The sequence below is a fragment of the Balaenoptera ricei genome, chromosome 1 (genome assembly GCF_028023285.1).
Source record: "Balaenoptera ricei isolate mBalRic1 chromosome 1, mBalRic1.hap2, whole genome shotgun sequence".
In the NCBI taxonomy this organism is placed as follows: domain Eukaryota; kingdom Metazoa; phylum Chordata; class Mammalia; order Artiodactyla; family Balaenopteridae; genus Balaenoptera; species Balaenoptera ricei.
The window spans coordinates 85,261,965-85,287,387 of NC_082639.1; the positions used below are offsets into that span (position 1 = coordinate 85,261,965).

At 34.2% G+C, this 25,423-nt stretch overlaps 1 protein-coding gene and 1 non-coding gene across 6 annotated transcripts in view; one reads left to right on the forward strand and one right to left on the reverse strand.

The window, feature by feature from the left end:
* PTBP2 (polypyrimidine tract binding protein 2) overlaps positions 1–25,423 on the forward strand; it is an 85,926-nt gene that overhangs the window by 30,350 nt on the left and 30,153 nt on the right. For all 5 annotated transcript variants that reach the window (XM_059926774.1, XM_059926760.1, XM_059926769.1 and 2 more), the window contains exons 4-7: positions 14,284–14,456; positions 15,417–15,560; positions 21,794–21,958; positions 22,047–22,157. In XM_059926774.1, coding sequence (XP_059782757.1) covers positions 14,284–14,456; positions 15,417–15,560; positions 21,794–21,958; positions 22,047–22,157 — 593 coding nt within the window. The remainder of the gene's footprint in view (positions 1–14,283; positions 14,457–15,416; positions 15,561–21,793; positions 21,959–22,046; positions 22,158–25,423) is intronic.
* LOC132354676 (U6 spliceosomal RNA) lies at positions 20,632–20,733 on the reverse strand. The gene has a single exon (XR_009499365.1). It is a non-coding gene; the product is annotated as a U6 spliceosomal RNA (small nuclear RNA).

Below are 25,423 nucleotides of genomic sequence, written 5' to 3' on the forward strand. Positions count from 1 at the left end.
CCCTAATTCACTTTATGAAGCTACCAAAACCAAAATCTAACAAAGATAATATAAGAAATCAGGATTTCACACTAATATTTTTCATTAACATAAATGCAGACATTCTTAACAGGATATTAGCAAATCACTTTCAGCAGTATGTAAAAGGTAATCATGATGACTAATTGAGGCTTACCTCTTGATTGTAAGGTTTAACAGTGGAAAAGGAATTCAGTGTAATTTATCACAATAGAATAATGGAGGAAAAAAATGATCATGTTAATATAAGCAGAAAAGGCATTTGACAAAAATACAGCATCCATTCATGATAAAAAGTTCTCAGAAAATTAATATGTAAAAGAGGAACTTCTACAGGGTAGACAAGGGGCATCTACTAAGAGCCTACAATAAATTTCATTCATAATGGTGAAATATTGAATGTTTTCTTCTTTTTTTTTCCACTTTAAATTCAATTTTATTAAGGTATAATTTCCATACAATAAACTGCATCCATTTAAATTGTACAGTCAGATAAGTATTGAAAGATGTATGCACCCATGAAATCACTGACAGTCAAAATATATATCCATCACACATACTAGGTTCCTCATAGCCCTTTGTAGCCATCCCTTCCTGTTTTATCCCCTTCCCAGGCAATCACTGATCTGTTTTTTGTCACTGTTAATTAGTTTGAATTCTCTAGAATTTTGTATAAACAGAACCATGTACTGTGTACTCTTTTGTGTCGTACTGCTTTCACTTCCTTTCCTCTTCACTGCTGAGTAGTGTTTGCATTTTGTTTATTCATTCAGCCATTGATGGACATTTAAGTCATTTCCCTTTGGGGACTATTATGAGTAAAACTGTTAGGAGCAATCATGTTCAAGTCTTTACGTGAACATCCACTGTTACTCCTCTTGAGTAAATGCTGAGGAGTGGAACACCTGTTTTGTATGGTAGGTATATGTTTAATTCTTATGTACATTTAATGCCAAACAGTTTTCAAAAGTGCTTATACCATTTTAACATTCCCACCAGCAGTATATGAGAGTTGCAGTTGCTCAACATCCTCACCTTGGTATTGTCTTTTTAATGTTATCTCTTCTAATGGGTGTGTAAGTAGTACCTCAAGGTTTTAATTTTCGTTTTTATGACTGAGGTTGAGGAACTTTGCTCTTTTTTTCTAATTGATTAATCTAGAGCTTTTGTGTTTCCAGGTAAACTTAAGTAATTACTTAATCAATTTCTTTAAAACAACAGTAACAACAACAAAACCTGCAGGGGTGAATGTTTCCTTCTTAAAATGAGGAATGAAGTAAGGATGTCTGTTTCCACAATTTTTCTAGCTTTTGCTTACATTAAGGCGAGTAAAATAAATAAAAAGCATAAAGATCAGAAGGGAAGAAGTAAAACTGTATTATTCACAGTCAACATGATTTTTAAAAGAGAAAACCCAAAGGAATCTAAATGATTTTAGAATGGTTACAGGATACAATTAACCATACAAAGATAATTTTTTTCTGATATTATTAGCAAAGTTTTGGAAAATGGAATTAAAAAAAATCCGTTTATAGAAACATTAGAAAGACGAAATATCAAAGAATAAATTTAACAAAAAATGTGCATGATAACTACATCAATAACTGAAAGGCATGGCAAAGAGAAATTAAAGACCTAAATAAATAGATACACCATGTTCATGAGTAGAAGTCTCAGTGTGTTAAAGATGTCATTTTTCCCCTAATTGGGATGGAATTTATAAATCAGTCAAGCTGAACAGGCATTTACATTAAAAGTGATGAATTGATCTGAACTATATATGGAAATAAAAAAGGACCTAGAATAACTAAAACCATTTGAAAAAGAAAAAAAAGAGTTAGAATACTATTTGATTTCAAGAGTGAAGTAATCACAGCAGTTTAGTATTAGCATGATTAGTGTCACAGAACAGTATTTATAAATAAACTCCTACATTTAAGGTCAATTGATTATTTACAAAGGTCCCTTGGTCATTTAATGGTGAAAGGGAAGTATTTTTAACAAGTGGTGTTAGAACAGTTGGATACACATATTAAAAAAAAAAAAATTAGAAACTCAAACCTTACTTCATACCGTACAGAAAAAGATGAATTACATACCTAAACCTAAAATCTAAATATGCAAAGCTTTTAAGAAAAAAATCCTAGAATGTATCCTCAACCTTGGGGTAAATGAAGATTTCTTAGAAAAGGTACAAAAATACAGTAACCATAAAGCATTACTTTACAAACTAGAGTCCATCTAAATGAAAAACCTTCTCATCAAACGACATTATTAAGACAGTGAAAAGGCAAGGCACAGGCTGAGAGAAAATATTAATATTCATTCAGATATCAATACATATCTGACATATATAAATACTTATATCCAGAGTATGTAAAGAATTCTTCCACGTCAAATACAGAGACTAATTTTTTAAATGGACAAAAGGAGGTACACGAATGGCTAATAAGCACATGAAAAGATTTATTAGTCATAAGGAAATCACAATTTATAACTAATATGAGATACCACTTCAGACCAACTAGAAATTAGGCTAAAATTAAACAAATCGGTAATGCCAAATGTTGATGAGGATGTGGAGCGGCTGAAACTATATGCCATTGCTGGTGAGAGTGTAAAATAGTTTGGAACACAGTTTGGCAGTTTCTTATAAAGTTAAACATAAACCCGCCCTATGACCCAGTACTTCCATTTCTAGTTGTACAAATGTGTGTATAAAAATCTATTTATAATGGTCCCAAACTTGAAACAATCTAAATGTCTATCAACAGGAAAATGGATCAAGAAGTTAGTCATACAGTGGATTACTACTCATTAAGAGCAAAAGAATTACTATTAATACATGTAGCAACATGAGTGAATATTAAGAAACAATATATGAAGCAAGAGAAGCCAGACACAAAAGAGTATATACTATGTGATTACCTTTCTGTAAAGAGCAGATAATTAATTTTCAGTATAGAAACCAAAATAATCGTTGCTTGTGGGTGTTGGGGATTAATAAGTATTAGGACGTTTTCTGGGGTGATGGACATGTTCTTTGTCAATGAACAAAGTTGTAAAATAAATACAAAATTTATTTGAAATAGTAGGCTACCTGTGGAAACCCATCAGCTACTTGTAGAGTTCTGTCTTTCTGCAATGTGGAATGTGAGAAGGGGAATGACTAAAAAAGTCCTGGTGGGCAGGGGTCTGGATATAGGATTTGATTTGTTGTACTAAGGAGATTAGACTTCACGATATTTACACTTAGAAAGGATTTTTGTTCCATTTGCATTTTTTAGGGGGCAGAGGGGGGTTACTACTGTACATAGGACAGTTTAAAACTTTAGAATAATCTGCTTTAGAGACACCGAGGTCCTGAATTTTAGAGTCTCCGAAGTAGAATATGGAGAGAAGGATATATGAAGAAATTAGACAATTTCTGAGTTATTTGGAAGTAGACTTTGGTAGAAGTATTAAGAGTTTTGACCTAGAATCACTGGGTTGATGGATAGTAGTTCCATTAACAAAGGGAGCAAAGTAGAGAAAGTGATTTGTTTTTGTTGAAAAGAAAGAACAATCTGTTACTGTTATCCTTTTTTTTTTAAGTATGTTTAGGAATGATAATGTACTTTGTGACTAAAGAATGAATCAAGTGTTTTTGTAGTGATGGAGTAAAATTTCTTAAAGCCTGTTTCAACATAAGTTTATATAGATTCAATTTATTTTACCTTTTTGAACAAAGGAAACATTGAGTTTTTAAGTTTTTCTGTGGTTTTCCTAACATAGAAAGATGAGAGTCTGTATGTTCAAACAGACCCCAATTTGAATAATAAGACCTTTAAAAACCAGTGACTATACTTACCTGGAAAAATACGCAGTTGTCATCCAGATGTCTCAAAAAGGGACTTTTACAGACAATATTACAAGGACATTTTTATCATTATCAGATACAAAACAGAATTTCATTCTTACATTCCAGCTTTTCCCAAAATGTTTCTTCTAGTTGACTTCACTAGAATTCTGTTTCCAACAGCATCTATCTCAACAGCCTTTCCCTGTCGAGACTTCTTTCTCTACACGTATATTTGTGTCAAAAAAAAAAAGAATTTTATTTTATTTATTTTTTTTTACATTTATATTAACATATTTCCATACATATTTCCATACAAATACAAATATAAGATTTTTAGAAATTTCATGTAATGTCTGAAACATTTATATTAATATATTTCCATACAAATAACCCAATGAAAGTTTAGTATTAGTTGTTTTGTTTGTTTTTTTATACTGCAGGTTCTTACTAGGCATCAGTTTTATACACATCAGTGTATACGTGTCAATCCCAATCGCCCAGTTCAACACACCACCATCCCCACCTCACCGCAGTTTTCCCCCCTTGGTGTCCATATGTCCATTCTCTACATCTGTGTCTCAACTTCTGCCCTGCAAACTGGCTCATCTGTACCATTTTTCTAGGTTCCACATACATGCATTAATATACGATATTTGTTTTTCTCTTTCTGACTTACTTCACTCTGTATGACAGTCTCTAGATCCATCCACGTCTCAACAAATGACTCAATTTCGTTCCTTTTTATGGCTGAGTAATATTCCATTGTATATATGTACCACAACTTCTTTATCCATTCGTCTGTTGATGGGCATTTAGGTTGCTTCCATGACCTGGCTATTGTAAATAGTGCTGCAATGAACATTCGGGTGCATGTGTCTTTTTGAATTACGGTTTTCTCTGGGTATATGCCCAGTAGTGGGATTGCTGGGTCATATGGTAATTCTATTTTTAGTTTTTTAAGGAACCTCCATATTGTTCTCCATAGTGGCTGTATCAATTTACATTCCCACCAACAGTGCAAGAGGGTTCCCTTTTCTCCACACCCTCTCCAGCATTTGTTGTTTGTAGATTTTCTGATGATGCCCATTCTAACAGGAGTGAGGTGATACCTCATTGTAGTTTTGATTTGCATTTCTCTAATAATTAGTGATGTTGAGCATCTTTTCATGTGCTTCGTGGCCGTCTGTATGTCTTCTTTGGAGAAATGTCTATTTAGGTCTTCTGCCCATTGTTGGATTGGGGTGTTTGTTTCTTTAATATTGAGCTGAATGAGCTGTTTATATATTTTGGAGATTAATCCTTTGTCCGTTGATTCATTTGCAAATATTTTCTCCCATTCTGAGGGTTGTCTTTTCGTCTTGTTTATGGTTTCCTTTGCTGTGCAAAAGCTTTGAAGTTTCATTAGGTCCCACTTGTTTATTTTTGTTTTTATTTCCATTACTCTAGGAGGTGGATCAAAAAAGATCTTGCTGTGATTTATGTCAAAGAGTGTTCTTCCTATGTTTTCCTCTAAGAGTTTTATAGTGTCCAGTCTTATATTTAGGTCTCTAATCCATTTTGAGTTTATTTTTGTGTATGGTGTTAGGGAGTATTCTAATTTCATTCTTTTACATGTAGCTGTCCAGTTTTCTCAGCACCACTTATTGAAGAGACTGTTTTTTCTCCATTGTATATCTTTGCCTCCTTTGTCATAGATTAGTTGACCATAGGTGCGTGGGTTAATCTCTGGGCTTTCTATCTTGTTCCATTGATCTATGTTTCTGTTTTTGTGCCAGTACCATATTGTCTTGATTACTGTAGCCTTGTAGTATAGTCTGAAGTCAGGGAGTCTGATTCCTCCAGCTCCATTTTTTTGCCTCAAGACTGCTTTGGCTATTCGGGGTCTTTTGTGTCTCCATACAAATTTTAAGATGATTTCTTCTAGCTCTGTAAAAAATGCCATTGGTAATTTGATAGGGATTGCATTGAATCTGTAGATTGCTTTGGGTAGTATACTCATTTTCACAATGTTGATTCTTCCAATCCAAGAACATGGTATATCTCTCCATCTGTTGGTATCATCTTTAATTTCTTTCATCAGTGTCTTATAGTTTTCTGCATACAGGTCTTTCGTCTCCCTAGGTAGGTTTATTCCTAGGTATTTTATTCTTTTTGTTGCAATGGTAAATGAGAGTGTTTCCATAATTTCTCTTTCAGATTTTTCATCATTAGTGTATAGGAATGCAAGAGATTTCTGTGCATTAATTTTGTATCCTGCAACTTTACCATATTCATTAATTAGCTCTAGCAGTTTTCTGGTGGCAGTTTTAGGATTCTCTATGTATAGTATCATGTCATTCGCAGACAGTGACAGTTTTACTTCTTCTTTTCCAATTTGTATTCCTTTTATTTCTTTTTCTTCTCTGATTGCCGTGGCTAGGACTTCCAGAACTATGTTGAATAATAGTGGTGAGAGTGGACATCCTTGTCTCGTTCCTGATCTTAGAGGAAATGCTTTCAGTTTTTCACCATTGAGAATGATGTTTGCTGTGGGTTTGTCATATATGGCCTTTATTGTGTTGAGGTAGGTTCCCTCTATGCCCACTTTCTGGAGAGTTTTTATCAGAAATGGGTGTTGAATTTTGTCAAAAGCTTTTTCTGCATCTATTGAGATGATCATATGGTTTTTATTCTTCAATTTGTTAATATGGTGTATCACATTGATTGATTTGCGTATATTGAAGAATCCTTGCATCCCTGGGATAAATCCCACTTGATCGTGGTGTATGATCCTTTTAATGTGTTGTTGGATTCTGTTTGCTAGTATTTTGTTGAGGATTTTTGCATCTATATTTTTACAAATATATTTTTAATATATTTGTATTTTTAATCACAGTTTCAATTTCATTACTTGTGATTTTTAATCACAGTTTCAATTTTTTTAATCACAGTTTCAATTTCATTACTTGTGATTGGTCTGTTCATATTTTCTGTTTCTTCCTGATTCAGTCTTGGAAGGTTATACCTTTCTAAGAATTTGTCCATTTCTTCCAGGTTGTCCATTTTATTGGCATAAAGTTGCTTGTAGTAGTCTCTTAGGATGCTTTGTATTTCTGCGGTGTCTGTTGTAACTTCTCCTTTTTCATTTCTGATTTTATTGATTTGAGTCCTCTCCCTCTTTTTCTTGATGAGTCTGGCTAATGGCTTATCAATTTTGTTTATCTTCTCAAAGAACCAACTTTTAGTTTTATTGATCTTTGCTATTGTTTTCTTTGTTTCTATTTCATTTATTTCTGCTCTGATCTTTATGATTTCTTTCCTTCTGCTAACTTTGGGTTTTGTTTGTTCTTCTTTCTCTAGTTTCTTTAGGTGTAAGGTTAGATTGTTTACTTGAGATTTTTCTTGTTTCTTTAGGTAGGCTTGTATAGCTATAAACTTCCCTCTTAGAACCGCTTTTGCTGCATCCCATAGGTTTTGGGTCATCGTGTTTTCATTGTCATTTGTCTCTAGGTATTTTTTTATTTCCTCTTTGATTTCTTCAGTGATCTCTTGGTTATTTAGTAACGTATTGTTTAGCCTCCGTGTGTTTCTCCTTTTTACGTTTTTTTCCCTGTAATTCATTTCTAATCTCATAGCGTTGTGGTCAGAAAAGATGCTTTATATGATTTCAATTTTCTTAAATTTACTGAGGCTTGATTTGTGACCCAAGATGTGATCTATCCTGGAGAATGTTCCGTGCGCACTTGAGAAGAACATGTAGTCTGCTGTTTTTGGATGGAATGTCCTATATATATCAATTAAATCTATCTGGTCTATTGTGTCATTTAAAGCTTGTGTTTCCTTATTTATTTTCATTTTGGATGATCTGTCCATTGGTGTAAGTGAGGTGTTAAAGTCCCCCACTATTATTGTGTTACTGTCAATTTCCTCTTTTATAGCTGTTAGCAGTTGCCTTATGTATGGAGGTGCTCCTATGTTGGGTGCATATATATTTATAATTGTTATATCTTCTTGGATTGATCCCTGGATCATTATGTAGTGTCCTTCCTTGTCTCTTGTAACATTCTTTATTTTAAAGTCTATTTTATCTGATGAGTATAGCTACTCCAGCTTTCTTTTGATTTCCATTTGCATGGAATATCTTTTTCCATCCCCTCACTTTCAGTCTGTATGTGTCCCTAGGTGTAAAGTGGGTCTCTTGTAGACAGCATATATATGGGTCTTGTTTTTGTATCCATTCAGCCAGTCTATGTCTTTTGGTTGGGGCATTTAATCCATTCACGTTTAAGGTAATTATCGATATGTATGTTCCTATGACCATTTTCTTAATTGTTTTGGGTTTGTTTTTGTAGGTCCTTTTCTTCTCTTGTGTTTCCCACTTAGAGAAGTTCCTTTAGCATTTGTTGTAGAGCTGGCTTGGTGGTGCTGAATTCTCTTAGCTTTTGCTTGTCTGTAAAGCTTTTGATTTCTCCATCAAATCTAAATGAGATCCTTGCGGGGTAGAGTAATCTTGGTTGTAGGTTCTTCCCTTTCATCACTTTAAGTATATCATGCCACTCCCTTCTGGCTTGCAGAGTTTCTACTGAGAAATCAGCTGTTAACCTTATGGGAGTTCCCTTGTATGTTATTTGTCGTTTTTCCCTTGCTGCTTTCAATAATTTTTCTTTGTCTTTAATTTTTGCCACTTTGATTACTATGTGTCTCGGCGTGTTTCTCCTTGGGTTTATTCTGTATGGGACTCTCTGCGCTTCCTGGACTTGGGTGGCTATTTCCTTTCCCATGTTAGGGAAGTTTTCGACTATAATCTCTTCAAATATTTTCTCTGGTCCTTTCTCTCTCTCTTCTCCTTCTGGGACCCCTATAATGCGAATGTTGTTGCGTTTAATATTGTCCCAGAGGTCTCTTAGGCTGTCTTCATTTCTTTTCATTCTTTTTTCTTTAGTCTGTTCCGCAGCAGTGAATTCCACCATTCTGTGTTCCAGGTCACTTGTCCGTTCTTCTGCCTCAGTTATTCTGCTATTGATTCCTTCTAGTGTAGTTTTCATTTCAGTTATTGTATTGGTCATCTCTGTTTGTTTGTTCTTTAATTCTTCTAGGTCTTTGTTAATCATTTCTTGCATCTTCTCAATCTTTGCCTCCATTCTTATTCCGAGGTCCTAGATCATCTTCACTATCATTATTCTGAATTCTTTTTCTGGAAGGTTGCCTATCTCCACTTCATTTAGTTGTTTTTCTGGGGTTTTTTCTTGTTCCTTCATCTGGTACATAGCCCTCTGCCTTTTCATCTTCTCTATCTTTCTGTAACTGTGGTTTTTGTTCCACAGGCTGCAGGATTATAGTTTTTCTTGCTTCTGTTGTCTGCCCTCTGGTGGTTGAGTCTATCTAAGAGGCTTGATGGGAGGCTCTGGTGGTGGGTAGAGCTCGAAAAAAAGAATTTTAAAAGTGAGAAAAGTTAATGTTATTAGAAACTTAGTCTTGGGGAAATAATCTTATTCAAAACTATTTTGTAATAAACTAGTTCCTTCTTTAGAAGTGTAACATTTCAAAGACACAGCTAGCTCTAACTAGTATTGGAATTGGATTTTATTGGAAGGAATTTGTAACTCTTTGGAAGTGGGGAGGAGGCTTGACAATTGTAAGATATGGTCTCTCCTGAGTCCATTTTTTTATAGGTGTGGAAGTGGAATACCTCTTTAAGTTAGGTATACATGTTTCTGCCAGTGCTGCTGCTGTTCTTTAATATCAGTATTTATTATTGCTGAAAGTATGACTTTTTCTCTGTGTGAAAGAACTGAAATCATTTTATAGATTCTGTTACATGTTATTCAGAATTCTCTTAGATTTCCAATTAATTTTTACATACAGACATTTTTGATATGTTATTTCATTTTTTTGTAATACTTTGAGACTATTCCAGCACGTTGTTTCAGTTTGAATGTTTATGAGGGTCCTAACAGCATGTCCTCTTTCTTGCATAGAGGTGTAGAGGTAACGTGAGCCTTCCTCTAATTTAGTGTAGCCTTCTATATTTTTCCAGCTCATGCATAAGTTACTTTTGGCAACTAGGCTATGCAGCTACTCAGAAATGCGGAGTTACAGGCAGCTTTTACAGTAAACCTAGTAAGATTTTTTTTTTGTGCGGTGACTGTTGGAGTTAACTAAAGCTAGTAGAATAACAGAAGTATTCTCTATCTGTATATACCTACATTTCTGGTTTAACTGTTCTTTGAAATTTGTTTTCCCATATAGAATGCAAAGAGTATGAGCATTCATTTTTCTTAGATTAACTTTATTTTATTTTTTTGTTTTTCTAAAGCCAGCAGCTTGTATAACACTGTGCTTTGCCCTGAAGTCTAACTAAAACTGCTTGAGAGTAAAACTGCTTTGCCTCTCAGTTATATTTCGATAAAGGAAGTTACGAGTGCTTTTTATAAATGCTTGAGTCTGGAAGACTTGGAGAATGAGAATGTACTTATATTTTATTAAATAAGTTTTCACTGGACAGATGAAGTAAAAAGTTTTGAGATGATGCACTTCAAGTTGGTATATACAGTTGAAAGTATAGAACTAGAAGTATTGGTGAATGAGTGGGACTAAAATAATAGACTTATAAAATAGAAGTTGATTTTTGAAACCCCTTACTGGAGTGTCTGTATGAGCAAGTAAAGATGGGAACGACTTAAGACCAGAACAGATTGGGGCAGTCCAACCATTTTGGGAAGTAAATGAGTTAGCAGAGGGGTCGAAGCAGGTATCAAATGAGTCAGGGAAGTAAGGAAACTAGAAGTAAGTTATTAAGGATGCTGTGAGAACAGAGAGATTTGGTAAGGTTGAGAGGGCTCACAGCTCTTCCGCCACAGGTGGATTTAACAAATTACCCAGGATCTTGGTGAGACCGTTTTGTGTGAAAACTACAGGTAAAAGCCAGTAGAAGAAAAAAGTCAAAGAGAAAAGAGATGGACTAGGACTGTTCAGAAGTGAAGATGTTCACTTTAGAACTGAGGTAGAAAACTTTTAAGTTTGTATTGGAATGTTCAGTTAGAAACAGTTTCTATGTCCTGTTTTGAATTTGTGAGTAGAAGAACATCCTCCGTAAGCCAGAGGCTTTTTTAAGAAGACATATATGGAAAATAGTATAAAGATTTCTACAGTCTATATGCAGCTTACATGCATGAGTAAAATCATCTTCATAAGATCATCTGTTGTTGAAAAAACAGTCTTTAAAATTCTTTAGTTTTACATACCTAAACCAAAGTTTCTGTCTGGAATTACCTGGGAAGTGTAAGGGAAAGGATTGTGGAAAGAAGTCCAAATTATAGTACTTTGTCTTCTGAAGAATCATAGATCTGTAACCCAGAGAGACCCTATCTTCCTTACTTCTCTAATAGGGTCATAAATGGCCTACATGTTTCATAAGTTGAGGCCACACTTTGATTTATTTATTTATTTTTGGCTGCGTTGGGTCTTCATTGCTGCACGTGGGCTTTCTCTAGTTGCGGCAAGCAGGGGCTACTCTTTGTTGCAGTACACAGGCTTCTCATTGGACGGCTTCTCTTGTTGTGGAGCATGGGCTCTAGGTGCACGGGCTTCAGTAGCTGTGGCATGTGGGCTCAGTAGTTGTGGCTCGCGAGCTCTAGCGTGCAGGTTCAGTAGTTGTGACGCAAGGCTTAGCTGCTCTGTGGCATGTGGGATCTCCCGGACCAGGGCTCGAACCCGTGTCCCCTGCATTGGCAGGCGGATTCTAAACCACTGCGCCACCAGGGAAGCCCCAAGGCCACACATTTAACGTCCTTTCTCTTTTCCAGGGTTGGGGTATTTTTATATATGAAAGTCAGCTTAGTTATATTTAAAGAAATCATCATTTCTCAATTTTACATTCTCATAGTATCATTATTTAAAATTGAGACTTTCATAATATTTAGCACTAAAATATGAATATCTAATAGCCACCCTTTCTGAAGCTATTAACTGAGAGGAGTATCAAGTAGTGTAAAGACAGAGTGTAAATGTTGTTAGTTACATGGTATTTGGCAGAAAAGAACAGATCTTCTCTAGGCCATTATATATTACCTGAAGTTTGTCTTTAGGGTCCTCCTGTAGTAGTGGGTTGAGACTACAGACTATGGAGTCATACTCCTGAGTTTTAATCCTTTTCCTGCCATTTCCTGTCTTTACCACTTAGTAACTCTGACCTTGGGCAGCTTAAGTACCTCTCATTTATAAATGGGATTGATGGGTTATAATAGCAGTCTTAAGAGTTGTAAAGTGCCTGGCATGTAGGTTACTGTCAGTGAATGTTAAATATCAATGCAAGAGAAAAGTACCTTCTTTTCTATAAATATGAAACAAACAAGTTATTTATCTTCTTCTTTAACTGTGAAAACTGTCCCAGCTACCTTTTTACTCAGTTGTTTTACTCACCATCCACTGTCAAGAAATCATCCAACACAAATTCAAAACAATAAACTCTTCTATTCTTTTAATAATAGGTTTAGGCAGGTTTTTGCCTTTTGGGAATCATATTCTAAGAATCATTTGAAAAGGGAAGCGTTTTTTTCTCCCTATATGTGTAGTGATGGGTAGTATCTTTATTGTGATTTTTTTTTTCTTGCCTTTTTCCCTAAAGGAAAAACAAATTTGCTGTTTGAGTTTCCTGATATCATAACCTATAACTCATGGGACTATAGGTTGGACTGTGAAGTATTTGTTCTTGTTATTCAAACAAATGAATGAACAAGAACACAATCTATCAGATTGCTTTGCCAAGAAAAGGCCTTAGAAGAATATGCATTTGTATGTCAATTATATGTTTTAAGGTATATGTGTATTTTTTGATTCCCTGCTTTAACTTAAAGTATCATTTAACAGACCCAATGATGATTTTGTTAAAATAAGATGCCGCAAAATAGGAAATTCAGCCTGTTTCTGATAGGTTCAGGTGCCTGTGCACATACATGTTTTCCTTACTTATGGAAGGAAGTGTGGAGAGCTTTTTGTAGTTCTTATTTTTGGAATGATGAAGAGCTAACCAGCAAGATTTTTCTGGTAATATATTCAGAAGCCAGAGCTTACTACTCTTCTGTACAGAGTCAACTTAGGGGAATTTTTTAATGCATTGGCTGTTCGTTGATGTATATAAACTTGAGTGAAACTGTTAAACTATGACTTAATTGACACTTTAAGTTATACTTACCAGGTGAATTCACATATTATCTCTGATCATCCAGTAAAATCACTACCACATCACCCTCTTCCAGTCCTCTGCTAAGTCACTTGTAATCACATTACTGTGCTTTACTTTCTCCATAGCACTTAATCACTATAATAAATTATCTGGTTCATGTACTGGGTAGTACATCTCTCCCACTAGACTACAGGAGAGCATCAGGGATCTTACTGCTTACTGTTCACTGCTGTACCCCCAGAACCTAAAAAAGTGCCAGACATATTCTTGATACTCAGTAACTGTTTAAAGAATTAATGTTTGAATAAATTTTGAAGGCACTTAGAAGATCCCGATGGTCTTAGAATTTTACAGATAGTATTGAATGTTTTCTGGGGGTGTACTGTAAAGTACCAAAAATTGTATCAAAATGGAGTATACATGCATATTTCTCACTGTGTAAGGATTCTTCAGGTTAGTTAGATTCTCAGAAATATCCTTGAGTTCTTAGAAGATTAAGAACCACCAAAACACCTATTTTATTGCATCTTTAGTAAGTTTGGTTTTTGGTTTTTTTTGTTTATTTTTTGTGTTTTGGTAAAGCTTTGGAATAAAAGCAGGCAACTAATTTGTTGTTTAAAATATATCACTTTAAAGCTCAGAGTAACAGAATAAGATAATCAAGTCCATGAGTGATTTATAGTAGATTTTGATAGTGACAAAACATTTAGGTAGAGGAATGTGACCCGTAGTGTGGGTTGACTGCATAATAATTTTTACAGCATTGCCTTCTTTGATTCCATTTTTTAGCACATTTTTCAAATTGAACAATTTAGAATTTCTCAGGTAAAATTATAATCTAATTTTTGCTAAGTCAAAATTTTCACTTTTTTGTATTTTCCTTAGTCTTAGACTAAGTCTTAGACTCCTTATTAGTCTCTAATTAGACGATTGAATTGTAAGATAATTGTGTTCTATAGCCATTGACCATTTCTTTATGAAATTGCATCTTAATGTGTTTGATTATCACTTGCTACTCTTTACATATGCTATCCAGAAATATATTTACCCAATAGTAATCTTAATTGATGATTTCATTTAGTAGTAATTGGTGGATATGATTTTCTCTGTTACTTTGCAAACCTGGTTTTTGAATTTTTAGGAAGTATCCCAAGTATGCTCAGCTCTGTTTTTAAGTTCTTTATTAAAGTTTGTTTTGTGATTTTTTTATGCAAATAAGGAAAATCAATATACTAAAGACTGTTTCTTTAATGTCTTTCAGCCAATGGTAATGATAGTAAAAAATTTAAAGGAGAAGATAAAATGGATGGTGCTCCTTCTCGTGTACTTCATATTCGAAAATTACCGGGTGAAGTGACAGAAACTGAAGTTATTGCTTTAGGCTTACCTTTTGGTAAGGTGACCAACATCCTTATGCTGAAAGGAAAAAATCAGGTATATTTCTTTCAGGACTTACAAAATGTTAAGCCCCAGCTATGCAGCAGGTGTGAATTAGCTGTCGCCTGATGAAAGGATGGTATATAGTAGGTTACTTTTCTTAAAGAACATGACAGAAGTCTTACTCTGACTTTTCCTTGTAGCTGTGTTTGGGAAGCTAATGCTAGGGAGCTAAAAGGAATAAGTCACCGTAGTTTTCAGATTTTGCCTTTTAAATTCCCTTTAGGACTCTAATTGAACTATTGGTCAATGAGATTGTGGGAAATACAGATGAAATACTTCTTTTATTGTGGCTTTGCTCTTTGTAATATCGGAAATCAGTAAGGACACTAGCAGCATCTTATCCTTTAGGCTTATCCCAGGGAAATATTTATCTGATAACATTAGAAAAAGATAGTCATTAGTCCCAGGTATTCTATATTGAATAGTTATACCTGTGGCAGTAGGGTCCAGGTATATTAAAAATCAAATTTTGTTTTAAAGTTTCTAATGATACCATTTAGAAGAATTTAGAGAAATTTAATGTTCTCTTAAATATAGTTAATATCACTAATAATATGACATTTAATTTTTTTCTTTGTTAAATTGTAAATGCTTTTAAAATGACTTGGAGTTCTCTTATGTTTCCTAGGTTAGGAGTGGTAAAATTCTGGTGCTGGAAAATGTTTAGATTTTATCTTCTCTAGCCTTTGTTGGAGTGGGTACATTTGTAGTGTATGGAAAATCAGAGGTGGAAGTACTTTATATTCTAAGAGCTTTCTTCTGAGTTTAGCTTTAATTGTATCTCTAAACTTCAGTAAGGGATTTCTAATTCTACCTACTAGAGCATCTAAATGTAACTTGAAAGGTTATATTCTAGATACTGATTTTTCTAATGAGCCAAATAGATTACACAGATATTGAAGTTTATTTGAATTTGATTCATAATATTAAGATTTTTGCTATTTAAATTTTCAGGCATTTTTGGAACTAGCAACAGAGGAAGCAGCTATTACTATGGTTAATTACTATTCTGCTGTGACACCTCACCTTCGTAACCAACCAATTTATATTCAGTACTCCAATCACAAAGAACTAAAAACAGATAATACATTGAACCAAGTGAGTATGTGTAGGTACATAAATAAAATGGCCTAGAACCTATTAAGAATATCATAAACATATTAGCAGAAAAAATTTTTTTAACCATTCAGAAGATTTTTCTATGAGCATTTTCTTGTTTTTTGATTTTTGGTTTTTTTGTGGTGTTTTCTTGTAGTATGTTAAAGTATTAACCATTATGTTAATTTACAGAAAGTATGTGTGGTCTATTATTTTCATATTTTAAATTAATACTGGATAAATTAGTTAAATAGCATTTTTTCAGTGCTTTTAAGGTTCTGGTCAAAGTGTTCTTTTTCTTTGTGCAAATTAAAGTTTTTGTATAGAAACTGTCTGAGGTAGGACTTAAGCATAAACTGTTTATGCAACTCTGCTGCTTAGACTTCAATGTACGAAGTTCAGTCCCTTTGGTTATTTGACTTTTTTTTTTTTTTTAATTTATTTATTTTTATTTATTTATTTTTGGCTGTGTTGGGTCTTCGTTTCTGTGCGAGGGCTTTCTCTAGTTGTGGCAAGCGGGGGCCACTCCTCATCGCGGTGCGCGGGCCTCTCACTGTCGCGGCCTCTCTTGCTGCGGAGCACAGGCTCCAGACGCGCAGGCTCAGTAATTGTGGCTCATGGGCCCAGCCGCTCCGCGGCATGTGGGATCTTCCCAGACCAGGGCTCGAACCCGTGCCCCCTGCATTGGCAGGCAGACTCTCAACCACTGCACCACCAGGGAAGCCCTATTTGACTTTTTATAGGTCTTAATTTCTTATGGAAGAACTCCTATTGAGGATCTGTTAATGGTTTTCCTGGGGGAAAAATGTAACAATTGAGAATATATGAATGTGTTGATCTTTTAAAAATGTGATGTAGAAGATATTAATTATCTAAAATTATTTATTTAGAAAAAGTGTAAGAATGGTTTTAGATCTAAATACATAGGATTGCAATAAAAACTGGTCTAAAAATTTCAGCTCTTCAAATGTAGTTTTTAGCTAATTATAATCTAAACTGTGGCTCTTGTCTTATCAAAAATTAAATGGAAAACAATTCCTCATAGATTTTAACCTTTGTAAAAAATAATTTAAGATCATTTTGATAGTTCATGAAAAATAAGCTTGTAAAACTTTTTGCCTAAGAGATAAGGCTAAAATTTTCAGTTGTTTTTTTAATTTGATAATTTTCATTTCTTTTGAACCAGAAGTTGTACTTCTCAGAATTGATTATGAGGAAATATGCCACAAGAAAATATCTATTCTCTATTCTTTTTACTTAGAGTTTAAAATGGCATTTAATATCCCAATTTTATTTTACATGTTAGTATTTTCAGTAATTAGTGAATGCATTCTCATTTTAAAAGATTCAAATGAAAATGATGTGGAAAGAATAAAGATAAGGCATCTATAGATAGATATATATATGTAGGGGAGGGGGATTTGTAATTTCAAATAGGATAACCAGTGGAAGCCCAACCAACAAGTGACATTTGAGTGACAAACTTCAAAGTGATTAGAGAATAAGGCACTTACTGCAGTCTTGGTTATATTCCAGACATAGGGAGCAGTCAGTGCAATGTTCCTTATGTTGAAAAAAATTTTTTTGACAGCCATATTTTTGATTTTCAAAAGTTCTTCTTCTTTGATACCCTTTTTACCTTGCAATTGGTCATTCTTTACAGTTACTAATTAATGGTATTTTAAAATATTTGACTGTATCTTTTACTTTCTTTAGTATTAGCTGTTATGTTTATCTTGTTCTCTCTATTCTTCTCTTCCTCCCACCCACCCTCATTGTCTGTTTATATTTCAGAATGGACAATTTAGGTTTTATTGGACTTGCATGCTTTCCTCTAGAGTAAGGTTATGAGGACTTGGATACTAACCTGGGATCCCCCCAAATGCCAGAGGTCTTTATTCTTGGCCTTCAAAACTCCTTTTAGAGTTTCTGTTCTTTTAAGGGAGTGTTTAGTTGTTGTTGCTTTTGTTTTTATTATTTAATTATAAGTTGGTTGATGGTGAGGAGGAGGAGGATGTTTGTTAGCCATACTTTCTGTTAACCCTTTTATTTTCACATTCTCCTCCCTCCTGTGTACCTACCAGTTTCTAATTTGATTCCTATGGCTGCTACCAGTGCAAACCCTGTTTGCTATGTGTTCACTGTGTCTTCTGTCCATGCATTTTCTGAGTGCTGGGAATTTGATCAAATTATTCTGAGCTAGTGATTACCTTCTCTCTTCAGTATCTGCATTTATTCCATTTTGTACTTATTTATAGTCATTTTAATAGTGTTTTATAATAGAAGAGAGACGAATGTGTGTGTCAATCATGAATTCTTCCATAACCTTTCATCAAATCAGTAAGTCCTGTGAATTCACTCTTTTCAATATCTGCCCAGTTTTCTTCTTTCTTGCTACTTCATTTGCTCAGACACAATCATCTCTTGGCTATATTACCTAATAGCTTTCTTTTACTATCTTTCTTCATTTTCATCTTCAATTCTTTCTCCCTAGTACAGCTGCGCATGTGTGTGTGTATGAGTGTATCTCTTTCTAAAATGCCAAATCTGACTAAGTTACTCCCCTACAGCAAATCCTTTTCATGCTCAGGGTAAAGGCCCTTTCTGAGATGAGTACTGTTTCTGTCTTATGGCTACTCCCACCCTATTTTCCTGTGCTTCTATCCCAGTAGTAAGTGTAGCGCCTATAACCTGGCATGCTTTCTCTTATTTTGTCTTTGGAGGCCATTGTGTTTCTGTGCTGTCCCTTTTACCTGGAATATTGTGGCCTGCCTGCCTTTGCACCACCTTTCCATCTCTTACTTCACATGGCCACTTGTTAGACATCTTCAGGTTTCCCATTAGTTAGTTTCCTTGAAAGCCATCCTCTGATCCACAGAGTGGATTAGGTTTGGATTAAGAACCCTTAATACAAATGAAGCTCACAGTGAGATACTGCCATGTATACCATACTGGATAAAATTAAGACCGGTAGTACCAAGTATTGGAACAATGTAGAGAAGCTTGAACTTCCGTAAATAAGTGATGAGAATGTAAATTGGTAGAATCATTTTTAAAACCTTGAAATATCTACTAAAGCTGAGCATATACATATTCTTTGACGTAGTAATTTTTACTAGTCACGTATCTGAGAAAATACATACATATGTGCATGAAAAGATACGTATAAGAAAGTTCATGGCACACTGTATGTAATAGCCCAGAGCTGGAAATGATCCACACGTTCAGCAGCTGTAGAATGTGTTGTGGTATATTTATTCGTTGGAATACTGACTGGCAAAAAGAATGAACAAGCTACTGGTGCCTCTAGAAATTGGATGAACATCATAAAAATTACGTTTATTGGAAGAAGCCAGATCAAAGTAGAACACATACTATATGGTTCCATTTATATAACTGGGAGAAAGCATGTGTGTGGCTTCTGGAGTGTTGGTAACGTTCTATTTTTTATGTAGATAGTCCTTTCACAGATATGTTCTATTTGTGAAGTTTTATTGAGCTGTATATACTTATGATTTGTGTCCTTTTATGTGTATATGATTGTTTCAATATGAAGTTTAATTAAAATCTAGGTTGGCAAGCCAACTCTGCTCCATGAATTTTTTTTAAAAACGTATGAAGAGGCTTCCCTGGTGACGCAGTGGTTAAGAATCCGCCTGCCAGTGCAGGAGACATGGGTTCGAGCCCTGGTCCAGGAAGATCCCACATGCTGCAGAGCAACTAAGCCCGTGCACCACACTACTGAGCCTGCCTCTCTAGAGCCTGCAAACCACAACTACTGAGCCCACATGCCACAACTACTGAAACCCACGCGCCTAGAGCCCGTGCTCTGAAACAAGAGAAGCCACCGCAATGAGAAGCCTGCGCACCGCAACGAAGAGTAGCCCCTACTCGCCACAACTAGAGAAAGCCCGCACACAGCAACGAAGACGCAATGCAGCCAAAAATAAATAAATAAATAAGTAAATTTATTTATTTAAAAAAAATGGGGGAGGGAGATGCAAGAGGGAGGAGATGTGGGGATATATGTATAGCTGATTCACTTTGTTATGAAGCAGAAACTAACACACCATTGTAAAGCAATTATACTCCAATAAAGATGTTAAAAAAAAAAGCTACACATAAATGAGACAAAAAAAAATGTATGAAGTTACTTGTTAATGATAATAGAGAATGTAATTGTTAAAGTGAAAAAGGAAGATGGAGAACAGTGAATAGTATGGGAAAGAAAAGTATGCAAAAAAATGTATGAAGTTACTTGTTAATGATAATAGAGAATGTAATTGTTAAAGTGAAAAAGGAAGATGGAGAACAGTGAATAGTATGGGAAAGAAAAGTATGCAGTAGATGAGTACTTAACATGTTTGTATGGTGTACATATATACATATATGCTTGTGTATGTAGGGAAAGCAGACAGGGTAACTGGGTTGCAGAGGAACCTTAACTTTTTATACTGTTTGGATAGTACACCATGATCATGTGATTCCTATTTTAAGAAGACGTTCCATTGTTTAAAATAGCAGATGTTAGAGTTGTTCTAAGTTGTGATATTTCCATGCTTATTTTAATAAATGTATATAAAGACATGATCACTAATGAAGAAAGTGAACAGTGAGCTACTTGCAGTGAGCTACTTAAAATACTTTAGTTAAATATATATTGGGTTAAATATGTTCAGATGTTTAAATTAACAAACATTGTTCTAGAAATCTTTTTATCCCTCTTTTTTTATAACTATTCTTTATAGTAGTATAAATGTGCCCATTGTATTAAATATTTATTGTATGTTTCAAAATGTTGGATTTGAATTAACAAGTCACTTTAACATAAATTTATAGGTCATATTTTACTTAATTAGCATTTAGATGATGAAGTTTGACTAGATGAGTATGTGATCTCTTTGAGTACCAAGCTATATGATTTCCTGGTTATATAATATTTCAGTGAAATGACCATCCTCCCACCTTTTTTGAGGTATAATTCACATACACATTGTTTGAGTTTTAAGGTGATGTGATATATTTATATTTTGCAAAATGATTACCACCACCACATTAGTTAATAGGTCCAGAAAAAATGTGACACTTCATGATTTTGAGGTCATATTTGTATAGGGCCATGCTAATCTCTGTGTTGTTCCAATTTTAGTATATGTGCTGCTGAAGGGAACACTGATCATTCCTTATTATCATAAGTGTTCTCATTCTTTTGTGTCCACCTTCCTTTTCATTCATCACTGTGCTCTGTTTATATTCCTGTTATCTGCCAATACAACTTTTTCAAACTATAAAGCAGTGTAGAGGTATTTGTCATTATTATAGCTAACAGTTATTTGCCTTTATATAGGTTTTCTGACCCCAGATAAGGTAGAAAGAAATTATTCCTTATCAGTGAATCTGTCAGTAATAATAGGAAAGGCATAATAGTAATAAAGGCAGTCTTTTTGGAGCATTTAACATATGATTTAGTTGACAGATTTTCTAAAAATACTGTATTTTTTCAGTTCCATATATATATTTTTTCACATTTTAAAATCTCAGAAATCAAGATGTGTCTTATAATAGTTGATCTGTCATGGTTTAATTATCAATATCTTACTAGTCCTATGTAAAATAATAGTGTATTAGATACCATAACATGTATGGAAAATATTCTTCATATTTTATTTTGAAGTATTCCTGAAAATTTTATAGCTTTGTAGTATGGTATACATCAATCTCTGTTCTAAAAATTTTGGTTTCAGAAGTTATGCTAGTATGAAAAAAAGACTTAATTTGTAACTGAATATTCTTCTTCTCGGATTTATTGGAAATAATAAGGTTTATGGGAGTTCTTTTGGATAATCTAGTTAATCCCCTTGTTAAGGTTTACTGTGTGCCTTTTTTATGGAATGAATAATGTTAAAGTTTCATTGTTCTCTAGAAGTTTCTGTTTAAAACATTTTCTGAATCTGTCAGACTACATCTTGTTGTTTTGAGAATAAATTACACTGACTGTCTTTCTTGTTCCACATTGGTCCTAAACCCTAGATAATTGTTTTGAAGTAAATACTAGTATAATACTTGAATTATAATCCCTGGCTCATGGCAGGTGCTCAAAAGTATTTATTGAGTATTAAATTTTATTTAATCTCTATATGTGTTCTAGAAAAGAATTTAATATTGTAACGTGTAGCAAAGTATAGGTGAAAATACCAGGAATGTTTCTAAAGTGCTTATCTTTCATTTTTTAGCGTGCTCAAGCAGTTCTTCAAGCTGTGACAGCTGTCCAGACAGCAAATACTCCTCTTAGTGGCACCACAGTTAGTGAGAGTGCAGTGACTCCAGCCCAGAGTCCAGTGCTTAGAATAATTATTGACAATATGTATTACCCTGTAACACTTGATGTTCTTCACCAAGTAAGTTTAGTTTAATTTGCATGTTTATCTATAAAATTGAGAAATAATACAGTAGATAAAATTTGTTTTGATTTTAATGTTTTAACAGATATTTTCTAAGTTTGGTGCTGTATTGAAGATAATCACATTTACAAAAAATAACCAGTTTCAAGCTCTTCTCCAGTATGGCGATCCAGTAAATGCTCAGCAAGCAAAACTAGTAAGTCTAGCTTTTTTTGGAGACAGTGGCAGATTTTGTGTTTGTAATTTTCAGTGGCAGATAATATATATGTATATACACATATATATGTATAGCTAATGTTATTAATACTGACATAACTTAGCAATACCATATAGCATTTTAGATGGCACACATTATTGTCATTAAGATAGTATTAGAAAAGCTTAGTATTTATGATAAAAAAAAATGTTTATTTTTAACATTACTCATATTTGTAGTTATCTGTAATATAGGCTTATATTTTGCATTTTTGTTTGATTTAGGTCCAGAAGTTTTGTGCTCTTGAGGATATAGCAGGATTGTATTGTGCATGCATACCTGTATAAGATTTTACATTTTCCAGTGGGAGTTTCAAAGTAATTAATTTAGCTATAAGATAGTTTGGCTGAAATACATCAATAGACGTGTGGCTCAATGCTATGATAGGCTCTCAGTCTATTTCCAGTATTCTTTTTAAGTATTTTTTTAAAAGATAGGTTTTTTGAATAAGTTCTTAGTCTCCCTTTTATTCACATTACTTACCTTTTTGTTGTTGTTGTTGTTATTTTATATGGACAGTAAGAAACTGTTCAAAGCAGTAAAATCTACCCCTGTCATTAGCTACCACTGAAAACTGCATACCATATCTTTGTTTCTAAATGCCTAATCTTCTGTTTGTGTATCTTATTTAAATCTACCTTTGTCTGTCTCTTTAACTTCTTGTGCTGTAGTATCTCATTTTTATTCCATTATTAAAACATTAAATATTTATTATTAAACCATTAAATCAACTGTCTCTACTTATATTTGTCTTACCTTTTTTCTCCCTTTCACACTTTTACTTTCAGACTAATTATGGTCTATTACTTCAGTACTTCCTCCAGATCAAGATAGCTTGTATGGAACCAGGGCATTTTTAATTATTGTTTCATTGCATTTCATCCTTAGAATCTCATTTGGGGAGCAAAAATAGCTTCAGGTAGCAGAAAGGCTTTACTAGTAATAATAGCATAATTGAAATGGTTTACCAAGTGCTGTTATCTCATTTTTTTCTGACTACTCCGTGTTATAAACAGAACAGGAATTTTTCCTGTGTTACAAGGGGATGCTAAGATTTAAAGAAGTAAATTACTTATAATGTACACTATCTGTAAAGTTGACATTTTTTTAGTCTACTTTTCTCCAGTGTGTTGCTACTCACTGGTTCCCAATTGCATGATCTAATTATATTATGTTTCCCTTTTCAGCAATTACAGTTCTTTAAAAAAAAATAATTGTCTTTCCTAACATGCCCCAGCCCTCCAACTTTGGAGCTATTTTATATTTAAAGAGTTACCAAAATCATTGTGGTATGAGGTTTGATGAATAGCAGACAATCTAGAAGCCATGTTCTCGATGGCACTTTTCACAGCTTCAAACAAATTTAAATATAGTGTGCATTTTTCTTAATATGGAATATTTTCTTTGTCATTCCCTTCTGATCCAGAGGAGGAGTATTTGGTAAAGGACCAGTGAAATGGAATTTGATTCAGAATTAATACTGCATTTGGGCTCTACAACTCAATGGGGAAAGTAGTTTATATATATCTTTCAGTATTTGATAGGTTTTCATTTAACCAGTCTTCTGTGCACAGAAAATAAGCATTACACTTGGTGTTTGTGAATGTTTATATACACTCAGTTCTTCTCTGCAAAGATCTACAATTGTAATTCTAAGAAAGTAGGTAATAATTAAGCTTTTATTCTGGTATCTGAACTCAACTATATTTCACTTATTGGAGAAGGAAAAAGGAGTTTGTTTCCTAAACTTGCTTGTCCCAATTTCTTTTAATCCAGATTCCTTGTTTAAACATATACTTTTGATGACTCCAGTCATTTTTCTTGATGCCTTTATCTGGACTGTGGACTGTACCTAGAGAATATCACATAATCTAACCAATTGGTACCAGTTTAAATTCTTCAGCATCAACTACAAATAGGCCCTCTGCTTGCAAAATCTTACCACATTTCTTCAGTCTGTTCTCCCATTTTCCACAATGACTATATCGGATTGAAATTTCTCTTTCCACCAAGTCTCTCTTCACTCTTTCTTACGACCTTGCCTGCTGCTTCTCAGAAAAAATAGAAACTATCAGATGGAAACTCCATCAGTATTTCTCACAAAATCTACTTATACCCACACATATCTGTCTCTTCTAAATAAAAGGCATAGGTATTTCTAAGACCAGTAAACACCAGATACCATCCTCTTCTGCCTCTTAAGAGCCTTTGCATTTTCATCCCCTCTTTCTCTTGTATTTTTCTCTTTGTTGGTTACTTCTCACCAGTGTTTCAAGTGTGCTTAAGTGTTCTTTCATTTTTTAAATGAATTTACCCTTAATTCTGTATTCCATATATCTGTCCATCTAACACCTTGTCTCTCTTCCCTTTTTTCATTTATAACTAGACTTCTTAAATAAGCTGTCTTTATTTGCTGTTAATACTTATTATCCTCTTCTTATTTCTCTACTTAGAGTAATTTGGTTTTAGCCGCTATTTATCCATATTTTTCTCCCTCGTGTCACCAATGATCACTAGAGTAGCTAAATCTCAACAGAATTATTCAGTCCTTATCTTAACTAACCTTAGGTAACATTTGACATTGAACCTTTCTTTCCCTTTCTTAAAATCCTCTTTTCTCGTGGTCTCTGACACTTCTCACCTATATATATCCCACCTCTCTGTCCCTTCCTTGTTATATCCCTCCCCTTCCACCACGGGGACTTCAGCTGTTACACACAGCTCAGTTACACCTTTGTGATTCTGACAGTACTCACATCACTTTTTCTAGCTCAGACCTCTTCTAAGAGACCCAGATTAGGAACCCATGGACCATGGGGCACCTTCAAACTTAGCGTGTTCAATTAACTCCTGTCACCACCACCCCCCACCACCAAAAATACGAAAGCCTGTATTTTCTATGTCAATAAAGGTTCAAGGTACTATGAATCTAAGAAACAAGCCAGAAAACATTGAATCTTCCTTTATTCCTTTTCCTTTCAGCTTAATACCAAATAGTACTGATTCTAGATCCTAAATTTCTGTTGAATCTATCCTTTTGTCTCCAACTCTCTTGCCATCACCATAGTCTAAGCTAGTGTCATTCGAAGTGTTGGTCTTTGATGCTACAAGGAGCTTGTGCCAAAATACAAATCAGCATACTTTTAGCTATAGTTTGTTTAGTGTCAGTGTTGATAATAAATTCGGACACAAGCTTCTCTTCATGC